General features: G+C 36.3%; 1 protein-coding gene and 2 pseudogenes across 1 annotated transcript; all 3 read left to right on the top strand.

Annotated features, from left to right (window-relative positions):
* The first annotated feature begins 1,686 nt into the window (after positions 1 to 1,686).
* Positions 1,687 to 1,810, top strand: LOC145243276 (U2 spliceosomal RNA; annotated as a pseudogene).
* Positions 1,811 to 1,931: 121 nt separating this feature from the next.
* LOC145242899 (U2 spliceosomal RNA) lies at positions 1,932 to 2,057 on the top strand (annotated as a pseudogene).
* A 1,735-nt stretch (positions 2,058 to 3,792) lies between these two features.
* LOC145240146 (uncharacterized) lies at positions 3,793 to 4,272 on the top strand. Its single transcript, XM_080103752.1, has one exon. It carries the CDS (start codon positions 3,793 to 3,795, stop codon positions 4,270 to 4,272), a length of 480 nt encoding a protein of 159 aa, XP_079959878.1.
* Positions 4,273 to 24,679: the final 20,407 nt, after the last annotated feature.

Consider the following 24,679-nt stretch of genomic DNA (forward strand, 5'->3'; position numbering starts at 1 on the left):
GTTATTCCCTAAGGAGGCTTACGAGGGAACGCCAATGCATGTTGTTAAGTAAAAGACACTGACTGGCGTCATTTTAATTTTTTTCACACATACCGCTTACTTAGATATCATGTTGTCGATAAAATGCTAAAACAAGGAAAAGAGCGAAAATAAGTGATAAACAAACTAAAAGCGTGAACAGGTAAGACAAAAAGTAAGTAAATTATGAAAAAATATATTTATGTTCTAAGAAGTGTAAACAGGCTAAAAAGAAGAAAACAAGAAAACATGTATTTAAAAAAAAAACGACCTCTGAACATCAAACAAAACGCTCCAAAGCTAAGACATTTTTCTTTTGATGTTTATATATATATATATATATATATATATATATATATATATATATATATATATATATATATATATATATATATAAACGCATTATTCCTTCAGCGGGTCTCGTGTGTCGCTAGCAAGTATATCTGCACGCCACATAAATAGATTTTGTGAGCTGTAGGCGCCGTGTGAGCGCATTTAACTCACCTCTAATTATGTCCCTTGTAACTGTTTGAGTGATTCAAGTAATTCTGCTCTCTTTGTTCTGAAATTATCTCCCCTTAGGTAAGGAACTTTTTTTTTTGTTTTGACGTCACAAATCTAGAAGCCATTTTACTCCCTTTTTAATTTTAATAAAATTTTTTTCAATTCACCACTCATTTTCTATCACTCCTTTCTCTCTCTCACTTTCATTCACTTTCTCTCTGTTCTCGGTAAGTACATACCTGTAGAAGGTATAGATGTTGCCGATAGTGCATATGAATTGAACACATCTCAGAGAAGAGGATTGCTAGTATTTCTCAACTCGTTATTTTTATGGCAGGTGCTCAATTGAACTCCGATCCATGGTTCTCCTTGTAAAACATTCACAACAAAACTCGTCTAGCTACAACCACTGTAAATAATTTTCTTCATTCTTCTCTGTGTCAAAAATCTAAACGGAACTTTCGATAAGCAAACTTTCTTTCTAAGAACTACCTGTCAGTGGAATACATTATGACAAAGCTGCTTCCGGGATGACTAAAATATGGTCGTCTTCCAGTCCAATGTTACACAAAAACTTGTCGAGATGTCCTCTTAAATAATCAAATTCTGCTTAGATTCAACTATCGTTTTCAATCTTCATGGAGTTGTGTCTCCGACAACATAGAAAGCTCATTAACTCTTATACAGGAATGTTTTTAGTCGCGTGCAAGCGACTCTATAAGTCACTCCGTCGGTCGGTCGGTCTGTCCGTAACACTTTTGTGCTTGGCCTTTTTGGTTAAGATCAAAGGTCTGTTGTTAATAGATGCTGTTCTTAGCTTTTTAAGATTTTCTTGTCCTTTTGGCCAAGATCAAAGTGTAGTATCCGTTCCGGCAGATACTGCAAGCAAAGACCCAATGTAGGGGCAACCCTTCATACCAATTGTCATTATCCAGCTCCCATACTCCCCGGGGAGTTGGTCTCCATTTCCCCTTCACTCCTCACATTAAAAACCGGCCTTGTGCCTAATTTGGTCGGTGGGGGAGCAAATAAATAACAACCCTTCATACCAATTGTAACTATCCAGCTCCCATACTCCCCGGGGAGTTGGTCCCCATTTCTCCTTCACTCCTCACATTAAAAATCGGTCTTGTGCCTAATTTGCTCGGTGGGGAGCAAATAAATACCCTTTTCTTGGCGTTTTGGCCAAGATCAAAGTGTAGTATCTGTTCCGGCAGATACTGCAAGCAAAGACAATATGTGGGGAAACCCTACATATAAGACCTTGGTCAATGTAGGGGCAACCTTTCATACCAATTGTCACTATCCAGCTCCCATACTCCCCGGGGAGTTGGTCCCCATTTCCCCTTCACTCCTCACATTAAAAATCGGCCTTGTGCCTTATTTGCTCGGTGGGGGATCAAATAAATACCCTTTTCTTGGCCTTTTGGCCAAAATCAAAGTGTAGTATCTGTTCTTACTACATACTGTACTTATTGTGATATAAAGCGGGGATCTCTTTTTTGTATTAATTTAATGTAAAATTATCACCCACTTTACAACCAGTCAGTCTCAAAGCTATTCCAGTCATTCTCCAGATCATTCAAGTTGTTTTTGAAGGATTCCAGTTATTTTTTAAGCATTCAAGTCATTCTTAAGGTCATTCAATTCATCCTTAAGTTCATTAAAGTCATTCTAAGTCATTTACTTTTTATTTATTTAAGTCATTTCAACCCATTTTTCGGTCATTTTAGTTTATCTTTAAGAATGTCATGTCAATCCCACATTCACGCATTCATTCATTACACGAGAGCACGCGACTGATGGCTATCGACTTTGTTTTTTTCTCAACCGTGATAAGCGCTGACCTGTTTTTACCTAAAAGTATTTCAAATATATTATATACTGTGTAAATTCGTTTAAATTCACACAAAAGTGGGTTAATATCTGAACAGTGGCTTTTATTTGTGTTCAAGATATAAGTATTTTTTTTTAAATGTTGTTTTTAAAACCTACTCATTCCTGCCATTGTTTTTATCATTTTCCAAAAACATTTTTGTTGAAAATAAATTCTAAATGTTTTCGAAAAGTTTTCCTCGGCGAATTTTCATTTCTCATCAGATTATCCCTCCCTCAAAAATGAACAGAACCATTAACATTTAAAATGCTCTCTTCATTTTACTTGTGTATTTCTTTTGTTCGAAAGCAAACAAATGAAAATAAAATCATTTTTAGAATCCCTGAGGTAAATAAAAACAAATGGAAAAATTCACATGAACAAAATGATATCTTCGTTCATCTTATCCTCTATTAGTTTGTATAAAAAACACACACACAAAATAGCATATAATTAAAGACAAACGTTTTAAAACACTATTTTTTCATCGCGTATATTTTCACTAGCTTTGCTCTTTGATATTCATATTATTTATGTTCCATGTTATACTTCCGTTCAATTTTTTCTACCAAGATATATGTATACATATATATATATATATATATATATATATATATATATATATATATATATATATATATATATATTCAAAAGAGTGTAGCCATCAACAATTGTGGATTTTTCAGCCTTTTATCATTTTTAGTTTTAAATATTATTATAACGCGTTTCAAGCTTTGTACAGCTCTCTTCAGATATATTTTTATATAAAGGTTTTTAAAGTGAAGGGTTATTCTTGAGAACATTTTACATCTAATGATTCTGAGTGTGTTTTCCAGAGAAATGATGGTTACATTCTTTTAAATATACTTTTTTTCTCTCGTTGGAACAACACAACCATCACTTTATACATATATATATATATATATATATATATATATATATATATATATATATATATATATATATATATATATGATAACTTCGTGGCCAGTTCGAATCTCCTGGGCGGCAGTAATCGTGTAACCCTGCACTGATGATTCCCGAAAGGATGAAACACTATTGTCTGTTGGTATTTAATAATTAATATAGTAAATAATTATGTCAGCCCCTTTAAGAACTCGGTTCTTATCGTTAAGCATTTTATAGTTGAAATAAAGTCGGTCACTTTAACTAGCATGCGCAGATCATAATGTTATAATCATTAGGTAACACCATATCCAGCTTGCTTGATGAGTAGGATGGCTAGACACCCAGCAGGACTAAAAACAAAACCTATTTAAGGGTGGGTGAGCGCCAAGTGCCAACGGCCATCTAGCTAACTCCCCCAGGTATGGGTTAAATATCTGCGCCAACCTGCAGGCCAAGGATGGCGGGTATGGTCAAACCCTAGGACTATGATGTGCAAGAATAAAAAATGGCCCTTAGTTTCCAGGGGTTCTAGAGCCACCGTTTCCGGCAGCAAACGGTACAGCAACAGAACAGAGGGTGCTCAAAAACTCTGGGTTCGAACAGGCTGTCATTGGAAATTGAACATTGAAACGTACAACATTAGGCCACTATCTACTGACGTTAGAGTCACTGAATTAGAGGATGAACTGCAGAAAATCAAAGTTGATGCTATAGGAATGTGTGTAACCAGACGCAAGAGTGAAGGATGTCTCATCCTTAACAACAGCGGACACAACTTACACTATAAGAGTGGAAACACCTCCTACAACGGATTCGGTTTTGTGGTCAACAAGACTATTGCAGGCAACATCACAAACTTCAATGGTGTTTCAGACAAAGTGGCACAGCTCACTATCAGGATCAACAAGGGATACCTCATTAACGTCATCCAGGTTTACCTTCCAACAGGTGGAGATGGTCTATGAAGATGTCGATAAACTTCTTTTTACCAGCAAAACCAGTCACACCATACTTATGGGGGACTTCAATGCCAACGTTGAATAGGAAATACATTTGAATCAAGTACTGGTCCATACGGTTATAGAACAAGGAACAGCAAAGGTGACACCCTTGTTAACTTTGCAGAACACCACCAGTTAAAGATCGTGAGTATATTCTTCAAGAAAGAAAAAAAAACAGACGCTGGACTTGAATATCCCCTAATCGCACCATAAAGAATGAAATTGATTTCTTCCTTACCAACAGGCCACACACTGTGACTGATGTTTCTGTCAGAAACAAGTTAAACACAGGGTGACCACCGAATGATCAGAATCTCTCTTACCAAGTTAGAGAGGACAAAGCTTATCAAGCGACACAAGAAACTAAACAATCAAACAAAGGCATAAAATCCATCAAAAAAAGAAAAGGCAGCGTCTCAGTAGAAATCACCTATCTCACAGAAGAAGATGGCATTTGGAAGCTAAATGCTTCTCATCAGAAGTGGGGACGTGCAAGAATTATACAAAATGTGAAATATGGATAAAAAACTGGCTTAAGAATTTTTAGTTTGGAAATTAAGTAAATATATATTTAGATATATTAAATGAGGTACAAAATGCAAGAATAAAACTTTTGAATAAAAATATAAAAATATAACTCGGATGAAAAAGTTACACATACGTAACTAGTAAGAAAAGAAAAGAATAGGTGAATAAAAGTCAGAAAGGTGGTATATAGGTAATTAATAGTAAAAAGAAAATAGGAATCACTAAGATTAATGGGGATTATTGAAGAGGAACAAACACTAAAAGGAAAAAGAAAAAGAAAAAAGGAAAGAAGAGAAGAAAGAGGGAAAAGGTTATATTCGAGTGTTTCCGTTTCCCTTGTTTGCTTTTTCTGTTCCCATTCCTAAATATGAATGGAGACAGAAAAAGCAAGCAAGGGAAACGGAAATACTTATATATAAAAAATTGCAAAAAATCCGAAAGTGAAGAAAGTAAAATTCAAACTTTAATTAATCCACATTAAAATCCTTCAAATGTTCAAATAATGTTCAATTTTTTGTAATTCAACTTCAAGAACTTCCACAGAACAAAGAAGATGGCGATTGTCCAAAAATCCAAACAAGTAAAGATGTGTGAAGTATTAAGTCTTATTAAAGTCCTAATAAATGCTGGTAAAATTCTGAAAGTTAATCCGAGATAAGAGCAAGATCCAGGTAAAAAGTTCTTAAACAGGAAGATCGACAGATTCCAAGAACTGATAGGTTTCTCCTTCTTCAAGGTGGACACAGATCGAGACAAAAAATTGAATGCAAGACAAATGGTATTATATATTTCAGAACAGTTCCCAAATAGGAGGAACAAGAACAGTCACAAGAGCCGTCAAGGTTACGCTTCTGTCAGGGTAGATACAGTATGTTAATATATAACATTGGAGCATAAGAAAAATAGTATTCTAGCTTTCAGAAGGTGCGCAGTGAAAAGCTCTGAGTACCTACTATAACAAAATCAAATAAACTCAAATAAAATCAGATTAAAAAATTCTGCAGATGTTAGTCCAAAGATAAGCCGCAATCAATCGAAAATTGATCACATCAAAATACAAATATCTAGATATCAGGTGTAAAAATAACAATGACTGGATTGGTTGAATTCATATTCGAAGAACTCAAATAATCAAAAATGGGTTCAATTGTGACTTGACCGTCCCAGGGAGCGGTTAAGCTCTCCACTGAGGGGAGGCTGAGATTCTGAAGTACTAGAGAAAGCCGGGCAGATGTAATTCTTTTATTGTCATCGGTGTGCACGGGTGACAGCGAAAACCCCTGCCGAGAGAAAAGATTAGGATTGTGATTTTCATTTTTTATAAAAAGCGACAATGTCATTTTTGAAGTTTGTACTCCAAAACAGGTAATGACTCAGGTTTCTGGAGAGATGGTGTTTATAATTAAAATGCAGTGCATCGACCTAGGGATCACGTGGGTCATGAGAACGTTTGCAGATCCACGAGTGCACTAGTGGGGGGGGGACTCTCCTGGGGTGATGTTGTTGGGTATGATTGGTCCAGGGAACAACCCCGGTTTCTCCCCTTCCCTGAATATATTAATGGAGCCCACGGTAGAAAAACGGCAGTTAGCAAGACAGTTGAGCTTGCGGGTTTGAGACAGAGCAACTTGTAGAGAATCGCCACCCCCCTCTCTTCCCGCGCCAACCTCATCGCTATATCGAAGAGAGAAGTGAAATCAGTGGAGTCGGACATTATTGAGCATTGTGCTGTAAAAACAATTATACATAATCATATATTTGCATATCATTTTTCTGCAAATTAATAAGTAGACTAGAAGACTGAGTTACATTTTTGGTGCATGGAATTGCTTTCCTTCTGTCATACGACAGACCGGAAGGTGACGGCATATCAACCCTGACGCGAAAAACACCGATGAACACCCGGCCGCGAATTAAAGACCAACCAGCGTGATCAACAGGGTTCTGCCCCACGAAGAAGTTACATCTAGTCGCTGTTGACCGAGATAGTAACCATTCTTCCAAAACAAAAGCAGATAACAGCATGCGGGCACTTCATTAATATTTTCCTCAACTTAAAATCATGGTGAGGAAAAAAGAAATTAATATAACATTGTTACTCTGAAATATATTAATTTGAAACAAGGAAAAGCTTGTTTTAGAGATTTTTTTTTTTAAATATTGCATGGAATTTGGCTTTCAAGCGTATTTTATACGTATTTCAATTTAATATTAAAATTCAATCCACGCTTCTAACACGGAAAACACTTCCCTGGTTTTTAAATCGCGTTGCCAAACGCATTCTCTCGGCATTATCAAAACCAACTCGCAAATAACAGCACGCGGACCATTCATTAAAAGTTTTCTTCAACTTAACCTCATAGCGAGTAAAAAAATTAATATAAATTCTGAGGAAGTGGTATAACCCTGAAATATATTAATTTTAAACAAGTAACTGCTTGTTTTGGAGGTGGGTCATAATATTGTATTGAACTTAGCTTTCAAACGTATTTCATGCGTATTTACATTTAATATTCAAATTTAATCAACGCTTTTAACACGGAAAGCACTACCCTGATTTTCAAATCGCGTTGCCAAACGCAGTCTTTCGGCATTTCAAAGCTAACCGGCAGATAACAACTCGTGGACACTTCATTAACTTTTTTTTATTTCAACTTAACATCATGGCGAGTAACAAAGAAAAATATAAAATTCTGACGAAGGAGTATAACTCCGAAATATATTAATTTTAAAGAAGTAAATACTTGTTTTTTTGTTTTTCATAATATTGCCTTTAATTTGGCTTTCAAATGTATTTATTTTATCCGTATATATATATATATATATATATATATATATATATATATATATATATATATATATATATATATATATATATAGTCCATGTTGAAAATATTGAAAAGATTAGAATTATTGAATTCCAACAAAGGTCGTCGATAGTGCTCAATCAAATTTTTAATTTTTATTTTCTCTATGTTAATATAGTCATATCTTGCTACGATGTGCAAAACATTTCGATCATTATTAATCTCATCAGGCAACAAAAACTTTGAAAATTTAAAAGCTTTAAACTTTTCATAATTTTAGAGGAAGAAATATTTTCCCATGTCTTACATGTAGCATGGTTTAAAGATCTTACGATATGAAGTCGAACAGCATAAGTTTTACGGCTGTCTTCTATAAAATCGATTGATTGCCTGCTCTAGGTGGACATCGATCATGGTGCACCGCAAGGAAACCTCACATACCTCCCCGCATTGATTTAGCCCACAATACATTGTTTTCTACATCGTAATGTAAAGAACCTACTGTTGGTTTTTTAAATTTATTTTTTATACATAATGGCTTCAATTAAAGTTTAAATTGAAAAGTCAAGTATCATGGTTCCATTGTGCGTTAGATAGAAACATTCATTTTGAATGCGTCGCTGCCATATCAAAGAACCTACTGATGATTTTATATGGCTGACCTTACTGCTTGTACGGTGATAATTGCTTGAATTTAGGTTTAAAATGAAAAGTCAAGTATTATGGTGCAGTTGTGTTTTAAACAGAAACATTCGTTTCTGACGCGCCCCTGTCATATCAAAGCACCTACTGTTGATTTTATATGTCGATCCTTTCGGCTTGTGTGGTAATAAAATTTGACAAATGCATTTGTAATGTAAGGCTGTGCAGTGTCAAAATCGCCTGATCCTGTTTTCATCAGATTTTTCGATTATAGATTATCGACACTTATCGAAAACATTCCGTTACAAATCCTATCTAAAAACACTGCCAGGCACATAAAGTACCTTAATGTTAAATTTCATAAAATTTGGCCCAGCTGTTTTCGAGTCAATAAGGAACTCTCTCTCTCTCTCTCTTCTCTCTCTCTCTCTCACACACACACACACACAAACACTCACACACACACACAAAGTTCTTTATATAATAGTAGAGATGCGCAATTACAGTTACAAGACTCGACACGAATTGTATTGAGATCACTATTTTATTTCGACTATGATTGTAATTATTTCAGCTTTGACTGTAATTAGACTGTTTTATTTCTACTATGCTTGTAATGAGAATATAATTTTACTTCGACTATAATTATAGTGAAACCACAATTTTATTTCAGCAATAGATGTAATAAGACAACCATTTTTTGTCAACTATGACTTCAATGAGACCACCAATGTTTTCAAATAGTGATGATTGTATGAAATAAAGGAAATATGTAATAGTGATTCTATTGCTAAACGGGTTTGTAGGTATGTACGTCAATAGGAGGCAAAAGTGCAATGAGTTCATCAAAGCACATTCCATTAAAATACTTGTAAAACAGGCGCAGGGATAACATTGAGGCGATGGGACAGGGGTTGGAACTTAGATGACAAAGCAGGACCTATCATTAGTAAAAGTAGAAGATCTCGAGTGAGGCTTATCACCCGGTTCTGAAAAGAAATGTAATCGATACACGCAGCTTTCAATATTTGTGTGTAATTTAAAAGGCAAGAAAACGAAAAGCATGTATTTGTGCGATATGTCCAGCGAAGAAGAAGAAGAAGAAGAAGAAGAAGAAGAAGAAGAAGAAGAAGAAGAAGAAGAAGAGGCTGAAGCAACATAAAGCATTTGTTAATATTTTTTAGAATGTATTCTGGAATGAGCAGATCTGTCCCCAGTCGTTGAAGAAAGCAACAAATAAATAGATTAGCTAGTCATGTTTTCTCCACACAAGCAAAAGGGCTTGGTGTACAAAATCAACAGTAGGATCTTTGATAAAACAGGAACGCGTTCAAAAAAAAAATGAAGATGAAGAAGTAAAAGTAGAAAAAGAACTGGAAGTAGCGTAGAGAGTTTATTAATGTTTTAGAATGTATTCTGGAATGAGTAGCTCTTTTAAACGTAAACAAATAAATATGTTTGGTAGTCATGTTTCATTATAGTTTCGTGTTCGTTTCAGTAAAATCTATGTTCAGTACGTAAATACATGTAAATATTAAATGATATAAGTAAAATGTATTATATTTTTTATGTATGAGAATGTGTTTCTGTGGCTGAGCATTGACTGACGCCATATTGTTTATTGTCGAGCGATGTCAGTAAACGTTTTAAAATATATTCCATTAATCAAGTACAAATCTGGGGCAGCCAATCAAATTAAGCGGAGTTTAATAGTGACAGCGTAAGGTAGTGGTCAGTATTTACGTATGGTAGGCGTCATAGATAAAAAGTACGAAATGAACAGATAAACACTGACGATCAAACTGATATTATGAAGCTACTTTCGCAAAGTTCCTAGTCTCCTTTGGGAGCGTAAAAGGAGATATTTTATACGGGGTGAAATCACCTCCCACCTTTTGAAAGTATGATTATTTCGGGAAAGTTATATCGGCCGGACATAATTCAGTATATTAGGAAAATTAATGCAATACAAATGATAATTACTGTAAAACATACACCAAGTATAGACGGGTAGTGTGACTATATTGAATTTATATGTGGCGTCTGTTTGTATTTCTATAATTTTTTTTCTATAGGGAAAATCATCATTATTTTATTAACATAGAGATATTATTATTATTATTATTATTTATTTATTTATTTAGCTATTTACAGGCTTTACTACACATGACAATATTCTGATCTGTAATTATTAATAACGAAGATTTTATCAGGAAAAAGTATATCTTTTCCTTTAGATGTTCACATTGTCAAATGAAATGCTGATAGAGAGAGAGAGAGAGAGAGAGAGAGAGAGAGAGAGAGAGAGAGAGAAAATAGTTATCTACGGATACATGTTTCGCCGTTATTGCGATTCATCAGTATAGCTGTCTATGACGTGATTCCAAACTTCGATCACAAGGACTGTATGAAATCGAATGTTCTACCACCAAGTTACAAGGCTTGTTGGAAATACATGCTAGCGCTTATAAAAGTATTTCATGATACGTTGTGGTAAAATATTACAAAATGACTAATGATATGGAACGTTCCGTGTTTCGTATTAAACGTACAGTTGTGGTAAGATATTACAAATTGACTGTAATGGTCATTATTTCAGACATTTTTAATTAGTCATTGGTTGCAGGAAGGGGAATTAGAGCAGTGTGAGCGTTAGCCCCTTGGACTTATCTTTAATATTGAATTAAATGTGAAATTCTATAAAATGGATTTGAAATTAAATTTTTGTTTCAAAAATACCAATCTATAGTTTGACTTTGTATTAAACTTTTATATATTGATTTATAGTTGACCAGGTGTTTAGAATATTTATTGTCTGCGTGGTTCATGCACACTATCGTGTATGATACACGAGAATACAGAAAAATGATAGAAAACAAAACAGCTCTATTAGAATTTATTTGTCACACTTGTTGGTTTGCTGTTTTCTTGGTCTAGTAAGCGCCCCATAGATTTGCCATTAGATAACTAAATCTCAGCTTGCTCTAAGAGTTACATGACACAGCCTATAAAGAGCCTTGCACAATGAGTTCCGGCTTCTATTTTCCCTTATCTTTAACAACCTACACGTCAGTGGCAATAGCTTTCGACGACAATCGTTTTGTACTAATTTACCTCTTTTTTCACGATCTTCATCATCCATCATCTTGAACCAGGTTTGACTAAATTTCAACAAACTTTCAAACAGCAGTTCGAATTTAGCCATCAGCTATTTCCGAATTCCCAACCTTGTTTGTTTTCAATGTGAACGTATTACGACAAAAAGCCACGTAAAAGAGTCGGAATTAAGGGACGACAACGTGCAAGCTGTTATTCGAATGTCTTTAAGAAGTTTTGCAAAGCACCTGTTTGCTAGCATAAAATAACATTAGTTCCTTTCTGTAAAATCACCATTTTCTTTTTCCTGATTTTCTTATTTTGTTTTTGCTGATTCACAGATTCACCCGTGATTTCAAACACTCTAGCTTGGAGGTATTTTTCAGATTCTAACCGTCCATTTGTTTGCACCTTTCTTACACTTGATTCACAGAGTATATTCGCCAGTTAGTTTTTCAACTTCTTTTCCATGGGTTGGGTTGCCGCTATAATTGATAGAATGATGGAGACCTAAATATTCCAGCTTTTTTTATACTAGACATAAGACCTTTGAATTTCGTTATCTTCTGTTTCCCAACTCTGCTTAACCAAGCATCATTGGGGAAATTAACTTCTACTATGGTTGCTTCTTTCTCCTTTTTTGTCCCATATCACTAAATCATGTTTAACAGCTTTGTTTTCCAAGTAGTTGTAGAAATTGCATGATTATGGTTGATGGTGTATGACTTATTTCTAATGGTTCTTTTGTGGTGTATGTTCCTAGGACTTGCTGTTACACGGGAAGTTAAGCTTTTTCAGATTGTCCAGAGGAGATTTTTGCATATATCATTATGTCACATTGCATAGTAGCTGTCCCCCAAGCAGTACTTTACAATCGGATGTCAGGTGACTCACACTCGCTACTTCTGCGTGGCAGAACCTGCATAGGTTGTCATTGCTGAGACTCTCATTTATCATCAAGCCCTTTGCTGTATATATATATATATATATATATATATATATATATATATATCCTTATTGTTTTGTCAAGTGAGAGTTGCTCTAAAATTATACACAATTGTTGTGTTTCTTTTTCACAAAAGCCGCCACCACATTTTTATTTTAGCGCTTATCTACAGGATTTTACTGTCTTCTTGGGTGCGAGAATAAGACTTTATGCCAGGGTTAATTAAGATCAACAATTATCCAACAATACTATTTCATATTTATTTACAGTTTGTAAAGGACAATTAAAGACGGGTCCAACATTAATGCTACAAATGTAAAAATTAATGAAGATAAATGTTGATCACGAATTACAATTGTCAGAGTATCAACAGTTGCGATGCGCGACTCAGGAATATTTGGATCAGTAATGCTCTTCGAAGTGTTGCCATAAATGGCTAAATATCAACGAATTATCTTAGAATGTGATTTGGGAGATCATTTTAGAAAGATCAGGAAAAGAAATTGACCCAATGGAGGCACAGTGGTGTTGATACTATGTGCTTCGTATATCTACCTATCAACAACTACGTTTATAAACCTATCAGGGAGGAAAGATTTGATGACTAGGAATACATTTTTAACTATTTCATTATTAGCAAGTGTGTGAAGTAAAGCTTTGCACCAAACCCTATCAAAGCCCTTTATATGCGAAGAGTTATTGCTCTAGAAAGAGAGTCGTGGTTAATTAATTCATTGATTCTGTATAATATACGGTCAGCGCATCAGCAGTTTATCTTGCAGGACGTAATCCATAGTGTCTGTAACTGAGTAGTAATGTGTATTTTATGAAAAACTTCTTGATGTATCACAGATTCAAACAACTTACTCATGATGCACAGAAGACTGATTGGTTATTACTGAGATGCAGAAGATCGATCTCCAGGATTTTTTAAATGAGCATATTGGTACACAATTATAAAAAATAGTATCCATATTCATTCAGAATTAAAATAAAACACACATGGGAAAGATGTTTATGTTAGTAATAATTCAAAAAGAAAAAATAATAAATTTAGGAAAACTTTTATGTCATATTATCGTAAAAGTGGTGTAGTATGATGTCGCCATGCTACATTCAGTATTAGCTTTTTAAATTCAGTTGAAATATACATTCACATATACAATAACATATAAAATATTAATGCTTAATCGTTGGTTAAAATCAGCCCTAAAGAGCAGAGCTAATTTGAACAACGGTTGATCAGTTTGAAGGTCGAGTTAAGAAGAGGTAGATTCTCGTTTCCGAATTTTCCATCACTTGACAAGTGAGGGTGCAATATCTCGCACGAGTAGGATCCGCTCAAGTTAAAAGAAACCATTTAACCAAGGGCGATAACTCTAGACGCATTGTACGATTAGATTTGGTAGGCTTACAGAGAAAATAAAGGAAAACTTATTTTAATTACTTTAGTGAATCAGCAGACGTTTACTTTGGTGTTTGTAGACGAAGAAATAAGACCGAACGTCAACAATGGCCGTGTCGATAACCGTTTAAAAGATCATGTATAAGACACGGGGCGATTTTCAGATTATTTTTGCGACTTTGAACGTTGTTTGAAAACAGAGAATAAGTCTAGGGTTTATTCTAGGATTATGAGGCTATTTTCAGAGCATCGATTCTAGTTGCTAAATATAACTCACATACTTACAAACAAGAGATTTAGAAGCAAATGGATTTGGAGTTGCTTATTTGGATATAGATAACGTTTTCCAGTGTGAATAAAGATATTGCTTTCTTTGAAATGATTAGTTTCACGTTTCATGCGTCCGTGTTACAAAAACAACTTTATACATTGGAATTATATATATTAGTGATTGGACGATTCCAATATTTTTCCGATTCCGATACAGTTACCGATTCCGTACCAAATTCCCGATTCTGATACAATTACCGACTCCGATTCCGATTCCAATTGTTTATAAATCTTTGAATATTTAACTATAAAATGTTATTTTTCCCCGCTTACCGTTAAAAAAAACACGTATTAAATGAGCATATATTTTCTCAAACATAAGAAAACAGTTGTGGGAGTTGATCATTAGATTTTAGCTTTGCTTATAGTTTAAAATCAATAAATGTTTATTATTTTATCAGTAATACCAACAGTGGAAGATTTTGTTTAAATTTTTTTTTTTTTTTAAATGTCACATATAATATCCACCCTAAGTAATTTTCGTGAATCGACAATAAGGACTCTGACAGACATATGCACGGACTTGGAGTCTACATTCGTAACACCCTCCCCCTGACTAGAGAAACAAACCTAGAAACGGACGATCAAGCCTTTATGTGCTTTAGACTAAACATACAACATAGCATTAGCTACTTTTATTTTCTCTACCGCTCTCCCTCGACCCAGAATTGCACCATAATAAACAAAGTCTTTGACAGTATAGACACAGCACTCTCCCTCGACACTAGCGCACAAGTACATGTATTTGGTGACATTAATGTTCACCACAAAGACTGGCTTGGATTCTCTACTCACACAGATTCAGCGGGCAGCTCAACACATAGCTTCGCTATATCTCACTCCCTATCACAAATGATTACGTTTCCAACCCGTTACCCTGACCAGGAAGAACAACACGCATCACTTTTAGATCTGTTTCTGACATCAGTTCTCGAGGATTGTATAACAAATGCTGACAGCTCACTCGGGAACGGTGATCATGCAATGATAATGGTAGAAATCGCCCTAAACTCTAGACCCAAAACTGAAGAGACAGTGCTTAAAACAACGAGATATTATAAAAAGGTTGACTGGGAAGCTATCTGAGATCTTATCAGAGATGCCCCATGGGGAAATATTTTTTCTCTTCCTGTTGAACAGTGCGCAAATGATATCACTGAATGGTTCAAAACAGCAATTGAAGCATATGTTCCCATGCGGAAATTTTATAGCAAGCTCCACTTTCCCCAATGGTTTACTTCTACTTGCGCAACTTCCATTGCTCAAAGGCAGCATGCATACCGCAGATCTAACCGACATAAGTCCAGTTCAAACAAACAGAAGTATATAAAAGCTAGAAGTAACGTTAAAAAAGACATAGCGACAGCTAAGAGGGAATTTACTGAAACCACTAAATACGCATCGAAGCACAAAAATTAGGAACTCGTGACTTCTGGAAAATCTACAACAGTGTATTAAATAATAGGCAATCAACAATTCCCCCACTAAACAACAATCACGAGGTTGTTTGCTCAGCAACCACAAGGCTAATATGCTTGCCAGCCGGTTTACCTCAAACTCCACACTGGACCCTTCGAACCACCCCCTCCCTGACTTTCCTTTGCGGACAGACGCCACGTTAGACGATCTAAAAATCACCTCTGCTCAGGTGCATGCTATCATAAAAAACCTTGACACTTCAAAAGCATGTGGACCTGATCTCATCCCAGCTGTGCTATTTAAAAAGTGCTCAGCCGAAGTAGCTCCAGTTCTCTCCAAACTCTACAACAAATGCCTTAATGAATCATGCATTCCGGGCTGTTGGAAAACTGCTTCTGTGGTACCAGTATTCAGGAATTCTGGCGAAAGAACTGACCCATCAAAATATCGCCCCATTAGCCTCCTCCTACTTTTCGCCAAAATATTTGAGACCATAATTAACCATGCTCTAGTCCGTCACCTTACAGATGCTAAACTTCTGACTGACAAACAATATGGATTTAGACAAGCCCGTTCCACAGTAGACATCTCACTGTAATCTCTGAACGTATATACCATTCACTGGACAAAGCGGGGGAGGGCAGAGCGGTAGCTCTAGATATATCTAAGGCTTTTGACAGGGTATGGCATGAGGGTCTCCTCAGGAAAATTAGATCATACGGTATCACTGGAAGAATACTTAACATAATTAAAGCCTTCTTAGATAAGAGAAAAATCCAGGTTGTCCCCGACGGTCGTACATCTAAACAATATGATATAAATGCGGGAGTTCCTCAGAGGTCTATCCTTGGACCTCTATAGTTCCTAATATTTATTAATGACCTCCCCGACAAAACTGCCTCTGAGATGGGATTATATGCTGATGACACCACATTCTATAAAAGGCATGACAGGAAACCAAATGGACACATATCTAAAGAAATGGTAAAAACACTAGAGGATGACCTCCAATCTGTATTGAATGGGGACAAAAATGGATAGTCACATTCAATGTTGGCAAGACTAAATTGGTTTCCCTCAATAATTACAAGAAACCTTCTCTGCCACCAATAGCAATGGTCAGTGACTCTGTCTGAGAGTACATCTTTCAAACTGTTTGGCCTAACGTTAACAGGAAACATGAGTTGGAACGATTACATTGTCAGGGCCGCTGCGAAGAACGTAGGCTCTCTCTACCGTGCTAGAAAACTACTGACACCTGAAAGTATCCTGTACCTCTATAAGGCCACCATTCGCCCATGTATGGAGTATTGCTGTCACATTTGGGCTTGTGTATCTGCTGCTAGTCTCTCGCTCCTAAACAAGGTTCAAAAGAGAGTCGCCAATCTAATAGGGCCTTAACTAGCATCTAAGCTTCAGCCGCTGTCCCATCGACGAAACGTTGCATCCCTCTGCCTATTCTACAAGTATTTTAATGGTGAATGCTCTGACGAAATGCAGACACTTGTGTTCCCACGACGTAGACACCCTCGACAAACCCGACGAGCAGCTAAATCTCACTCTCACGCAGTAGAGATCCCTAGATGTAAAAGATCTTTCTACTCCAGTAGTTTTTTCCCCATAACCGCTAGATTCTGGAATTTCATTCCAGGTCCCTGCTTCTCCAACTGTACTGACATGCAGAAGTTCAAGTGTAACGTGAACCGACATCTTGCTGCCCAAATCTCAACATAGTGCCTTAGTAGTTGCTGTCCCTGATAGTAGCCCCCTAAACCAAAGTGGCAATGTGCCTTGTTTGGGGTGAAAATGTAATAAAAAATAAAAATAAAAATAAAAAATGTTGTTATATTTCTCGTCATTCATTCAATCACAACCGAAATGCGGAAGAAGTTGTATATTAGTATTTTAAGATGAGGAGATGAAAACTCGATACGATTTAATCTTGATGTCCAAGTCTTCATGATTTATTTTATTTGTCTAACATGGAAAAAATATTCGTATTATTTGGATTCTCCGGACTACTGTTCTACTGTTCTTCTTGAGTGTCATTTTCTCAGCGTTTCTGTCCGTTGTAGCCTCCGACCTTCTTCAAGTGTATCTTACCGAACTCAGAAATGTTTTTGTCCGACTCGGGAATCTTGACGGAACTTCGAACTGAACCCTTTATTTACTTTACGGGTGTAACATGCTTCGCTCCGTCAGCCATGACAAGATAAAAGTCCTAAGCAATTCGTAACTGTAGTTTTCGGTCGCCCACATTGAGAATTGAAACTTCAGGAGAATATCACTTTTACAATTGGACTTGGGGACTATGATATTCGGACACGAATGCATGCCGATGACAACGAATGTAGTCATCGCTAGACGTCATATCTCTAATATGCTACCCAGCACCGTCTTCACTCCTCTTCTGATGAGAAGCATTACGCTCCGAAATATCTAGATAGCAAGAGCTTACTTATACTGCTCGCCTAGTTGATGTAATCTCCCTATCGAATCACCGATTAAATTTATATGCATTGGTATATATTTGTATATTGTCATTCTTTTATTTTTTCTCTTCTAATTAGTAAGTAAATATTTATTTCTATAGACATAATATATGCTTTGCGTTTTTTTATTTAATTATTTACCGCTCGTCAATATGGAATTATGTAACTGTGTCGTCGGTCAGACAATTCAACCCCAGTTACAAGTATTATGAACTCTGGCCTCGTATCCATTCCGCTAGCGCGACAATCACGCTTGGAAATGCGATAGAAAGACGCTTTTTTATCCTTTCAATGTAAATAAGTAATATAACTCTCCAAAGACTTCTGATCTCCCCAGAGAGAAAACCTTGCAACATGGCTTATTTATTATCAATCAATTTATTACCTCTCGAAATGGTTAAACTTTAGAGGAGCTTAATAATGTGTGTGTGTGTGTGTGTGTGTGTGTGTGTGTGTGTGTGTGTGTGTGTGTGTGTGTGTGTGTGTGTGTGTGTGTGTGTGTGTTGCTCGTCAATCTGTCAATATGTCAATAAAACACGTCTCTGGTGTTTGGGTCCATAATTCTATCACTAAGTCAAGACTTTTCAATAACTCAAATATGTTTACCGAATTTATTAACGCTCTTGTCTGCAACGTTTGGCCATTAATATCATTATTATTGAGTTTTCACGAATTTGTGAGTGGCGGCTTTCATTGAAAATCAATAACCCAGAAATATCCGCAATATTCCAGACGATTTCAACGGCTTACATCAAAACAGTATCCACATGCGGCATAATCACGTTGACACATCGGTTTTCGTGAGATTAACGAAGTTAAGCGACGTTTATCCTGATAAGTACTAGACGGGTGACCATTTGGGAATAACAAGCGCTACCACCCTAAAAAAATTAACTTTTTTTTTCTAAATTCATATTACGATGTAATCAAGTTGACACACCATTTTTTGTTAGATAATTAAAATTAAGCAATGCATAGTTTGAACAATATGAAATGGGTAACCATTAAAGAATAAACAACTCTGCAACGACAAAAAGCTAAACTTTTTCCTATTACAATATAATCGATTTGATACATTGGTTACCGTTAGATCAGCGAAGTTAAGCGGCGTTGGACCTCGTCAGTAACATATGAGGTACACTAATTCAGAAAGTTTCCAATATTTCAGCTTTTTTCAACTATATTAAACGAGCGAAATGAGAGGAGAGGAAAATAAAAACAAGATAGTGTTATAAAATTAAAAATTTCATAGTAGTTATCCTCATTCAATCCTGAGTAACGTCGGGTTTTCTTGCCGTCGGGTTTTCTTGCCACGGAAGTCTAAGACTCGAGTTTCGCCCTCATTTGGGCTCATGAGGGCGAAACTCGAGTTTTAGACTTCCGGTTCGTTGGCTGGCATGGCTCTTGTGGGCTGCGGCGTTCTTTGGGCTATGGAAATAATTATGTATAATTTCTCACATTCTGATTATATATATATATATATATATATATATATATATATATATATATATATATATAATCATCCACTTACAGTACAGTTTCGTGGTATCATAACTCATCAGCGCGGCCAGATTAACATCTTTTCCTAGCCAAGGATTGAACCTAAAACTATATATGTACGTGTGCGCGCGCGTGTGTATGTGTGTCTATTCGTTCCACTTTTTCTCGGAAATTACAGGGTCGATCTCGCGCTAATATATTTGCATGAACCAGTGTTATAAGAATGTGCAGCGAATTAAGATTGTGGTATCTGTTCGATTCACAGTTACAGATACTTAAGAATCAGTCATCACAATGCCACATTTTCTCTATAATCTTTATAGGAAATTATTGGGTCGATCTGGATGAAATTTGGTACTGACCTTATATTCGATGCACAGTTAGTGATAAATATGAATAATTATGATTTGTATTTAATGCAAAAATGAACACAAATATAAGCATATTAAACCATCAATTTGGCATAAGATACTCATTCTAAGTCGACAAGCAGTAATTTTCCTGTTTTAACGAACTAAAATGTAAGGTATTTTATGTGTGTGTGTGTGCTTGTGTGTCTGTGTGTCCGTGTGAATGTTTTTTCCCTACGCACTCCAAAACGGCGAGGCCGAATTTTTGAAATTTCATGCAAATATACTTGATGTGTCTAGGTGTGTTCTTAAGTAGATTTTGTATCGGAAGTTCCCAATAAGTATCGAAAATCAATAATCAAAACATCCGATTAAAGAAAGAACAACCTGATTTTGACCAAAGTAAACACCTTTATACAACATAACATCGCAAGTGCATTTGAGAAACTTTATCATCGCACAAGCAGATCGGCTCGTCGTATAAAACCGACAATAGGTTTTTGATAAGACAGTAGCGCATCCGAAATAAATGTCTCCGTTTACAGCACAATTGGATCATGATACTTAATATTGCATTTAAAACTTTAATCCACGCCATTATATAAAATAATTTTATAAACTGAAGAGTGGGTTCTCTAAAGTCCTATGTACACTACAATGTATTGTGGAGTCACTGTGCGGAGGCATGCAAAGAAGGGTTCCCGAATAGAGCAGGCAGTCAATCAATTTGATTGAAAAATGAACTATTTTGCAGATTTCTATGACAATGAAAGCATTGAAAGTGTGAAGCTTCCGTTGATTCTTATTTAATCCCGAGCAACGCCCGGTCTAGTATAATATATATATATATATATATATATATATATATATATATATATATATATATTATTTATATTATTAAGTATCTGCTTTAATGTATTCATTCAATTACATTTATTTAATCTGAGTAATAATTAATCATCAAACTGGATGCAATTTTATTAGTGCTTCGATCTTATTACTACTATAATTATATCATCCCTGCTATAATAATTAAGAAATGCTCAGCTGAGCTAGCCCCTGTACTTTCCAATAAATGTCTTGCTGAATCTTGCTTCCCTAATAGCTGGAAGATGGCCTCTGTGGTACCAGTGCACAAGAATTTTTGTGAAAGGATTGACCCTGTAAATTATCGCCTTGTCAGTCTCTTACACCTCTTTGTTAAAAAATCTTTGAGATCTTTATTAATCAAGCACTAATCCACCACATCGCAAAAAAAATCTTCTCTCTAACAAACAGTATGGATTTAGGTAATGTTCTTTTCCTGCAGGTATTTTGATTTCCATAACAAATATCACCTTACCTGAGACTTCCTCCTTCAAACTCCCTGACCTAACATTCACAGGCAATATGAACTGGAACAAATACATTGAGGACATTGCGAAGACTGCTGCAAAGAAGGTGGGTTCCTTCTTTCGAGCAAGAAAACTACTCACACCTGACAGTATCCTGTACCTCTACAAGGCCACCATTCGCCAATATACAATATTGTTACTACATCTGGGCTAGGTGAATCTACTATTAATCTCTCCCTCATAAATAGAGTCCAAAAAAGAGTTTTCAATCTAATAGGTTCCATTTTGTCAACTAAGCTCCAACCCCTATCCCATCGCCGCGATGTTGCATCTCTGTGCCTGTTTTACAAATATTTTTATGGAATGTGCTCTAATGAACTCGTTGCACGTGTGCCCCTCGAGTACATACTCTCGACAAACCCGCTTAGCAACAAAATCTCACCCCTTCTGTTCTAATGGTTTCTTCCCTCGAACAGCTAAACTTTTCAATTCGTGCTACCCGTTTCCCTGGCTGTACTGATATGCAGAAGTTTAAATATAACATATTGTTAATCTTTTCTAGGCAGTGTCCCAAATAGTAGCCCCTTCCGTTCAAGTGGCGATATGACTTGTTAGGAGTGAACGTGAGTAAAAAAAACTGCCACTATTATTATTATTATTGATTAGTTTAAGTATATTTTTAATCAGATTTTTTAGTTCAAGCTTTTGCATATAAATTAGGAACCCGTGACTTCTGGAAAATTTACAACAGTGTAGTAAATAATGGGCAATCAACAATTCCCCCACTATCAAACAATAATGATGTTGTTTGCTCAACAACCTAGCAGGCTAACATACTTGCCAGTCGGTTTGCCGCCAACTCCACACGGGACCCTGCTAACCATCCCCTCCCTGACTTTTCTTTGCCGACAGACGCCACACTAGACGATCTGAAAATCACCCCTGCTTAGGTGCATGCTATCATAAGAAATCTTGACACTGCAAAAGCATGTGGATCTGATCTCATCCCGGCTGTGCTATTAAAAAAGTGCTCCGCCGAAATAGCCCCAGTTCTCTCCAAACTTTACAACAAATGCTGTAATGAATCTTGCTTTCCTGCCTGCTGAAAAACTGCTTCTGTGATACCAGTTTTCAAGGATTCTGACGAAAGAACTGACTCATTAAATTATCGCCCCATTAGCTTCCTCCCACTTTTCGTCAAAATATTTGAGACCATAATTAACCATGCTCTAGTCCATCACCTTACAGATGCTAAACTTCTGACTGACCAACAATATGGGTTTAGGCAAGCACGTTCCACAGAAGACATCCTCACTGTAATCTCTGAACGTATATACCATTCACTGGACAAAACGGAGGAGGGAAGAGCGGTAGCTCTAGATATATCTAAGGCTTTTGACAGGGTATGGCATGAAGGTCTTTTTAGGAAATACAGTATCACTGGATGAATACTTAACATAATTAAATCCTTCTAGAAAAATCCAAGTTGTCCTCGACGGTCGTACATCTAAACAATATGATATAAATGCGGGAGTGCCTCAAGGGTCTATCCTTGGACCTCTATTATTCCTAATATTCATAAATGACCTCTCTGACAAAATTGTCTGTGAGATGGGATTATATGTTGATGACACCACGCTCTATAACAAACACGACAGGAAAAAAAATGATCTCATGTCTAAAGAAATGGCAAAAACACTAGCGGATGACCACCGATCTGTAGTGGAATGGGGACAAAAATGGATGGTCACATTCAATGCTGTGAAGACTAAACTTGTTTCCTTCTATAATTACAAGAAACCTTCCCTACCACCAATAGCAACGGCCAATGACTCTTTATCTGAAAGTACATCTTTTAAACTCCTCGGCCTAACGTTCACAGGAAACATGAGTTGGAACAATTACATTGAGAGTATTGCCAGGACCGCTGCGAAGAAGGTGAGTTCTCTCTACCGTGCTAGAAAGCTACTAATGCCCGAAAGTATCCTGAACCTCTATAAGGCCACCATTCGCCTATGTATGAAGTATTGTTGTCATATTTGGACTGGTGCATCTGCCACTAGTCTCTCGCTCCTAGACAAGGTTCAAAAGAGAGTCGCCAATCTAATAGATCCTTAACTGTCATCTAAGCTTCAGCCTCTGTCCCATCGACGAAATGTTGCATTCCTCTGCCTGTTCTACAAGTACTTTAATGGTGCTTGCTCTGACGAACTGCAAGCACTTGAACCCCCTCGACATAAATACCCCCGACAAACCCGACAAGCAGATAAATTCCACCCCTTCACAGTAGAGATCTCTAGATTTAAGAGAGCCTTCTACTCCAGTAGTTTCTTACCCAGAACCGCTAGACTTTGGAATTCCCTTCCGCGTCCCTGCTTCCTGAACTGTACTGACATGCAAAAGTTCAAATGTGACGTGAACCGAAATCGTGCTGCCCAACTCCCTATATAGTACCTCTGTAGCTTATGTCCCTGATAGTAGCCCCTACATCAAAGTGGCAATGTGCCTTTGGGGTGAAAATGTAATAAAAATAAAATTTAACTTAGAATTACTGGGCACATGGAGAATTTCAGTACTCACGATGTCAATCCCGAGTATTGGCGGAGAATTCCAAGTCGTTCCTGGAATTGGCGAAAGCAATTACTATTTAAAAACCACCAACCAGTCTCTAATCTCATAGGTCCCTACTGTCTGCCAAGTTCGAGTGTCTGTGAGGCTGTCGCAGTGTTGCAACCCTTGTGTTTATTTCAAGAATTTACTATACTCAAAAAATATTTCTCCGACACCCTATTAGCAGTAAACTCCCACATTTTCACGGCGTGCTCGTCATCATATTTGGTCAAAATGTCAGTCATAATCTAACTTAGATGCCAGGAAAACCCCACTCTAATAGCTTCTTTGTGGCGTGTAGATATCGCTCTCTGCTCCTTGCATTTCTGACCGTGCAAACATGCAGAAATTTAAATATGATGTGAACAAATATCTTGATACCCAACTTCCTATTTACATTTTTTTATCTATAAAGCTGACGCTTATTACGGTAGCCTCTTTTGTTTTAATAGCAATATGGTTTGCTGGGGTTAACAGAATTAAAAACAACAAAAAACAAGCCATATGCTTTTTAGTAAGTTTTTATTTTTATCTAGCGGGGATACCCGGCGTTTGCCGGGTCTTTGTATGTGTGAGTGTGTAAGGGGGGGGGGTTAAAGTAATAATAAAAAAAACGATGTTAAACTTCCAAAAAGATTTGAAAAACGAAAGCAGAAAAAAAACATCGAACAAAACGAAATAAAACGGAAATGATGTAATATATGTTTATTAAAAAAAATGGAAAGAATCCTTGTTTTTTTTTGTTTTTTTAAGTGTATAAATGTTGGGAAATAAATGGTAATTAAGCAACGTAAAAGTAAGTGTGGTGCGTTTCACCCAATAGGAAGCATAGAACGGAAAGGCACGGTGAAATACCATTCCAGTTTTTTTAAGCAACTACGAAGTACAGAAAACCGAAACCGCTGTTCGTTT

The sequence above is a fragment of the Euprymna scolopes genome, chromosome 2 (genome assembly GCF_053919585.1).
Source record: "Euprymna scolopes isolate OS-2025 chromosome 2, ASM5391958v1, whole genome shotgun sequence".
Taxonomy (NCBI): Eukaryota; Metazoa; Mollusca; class Cephalopoda; order Sepiida; family Sepiolidae; genus Euprymna; species Euprymna scolopes.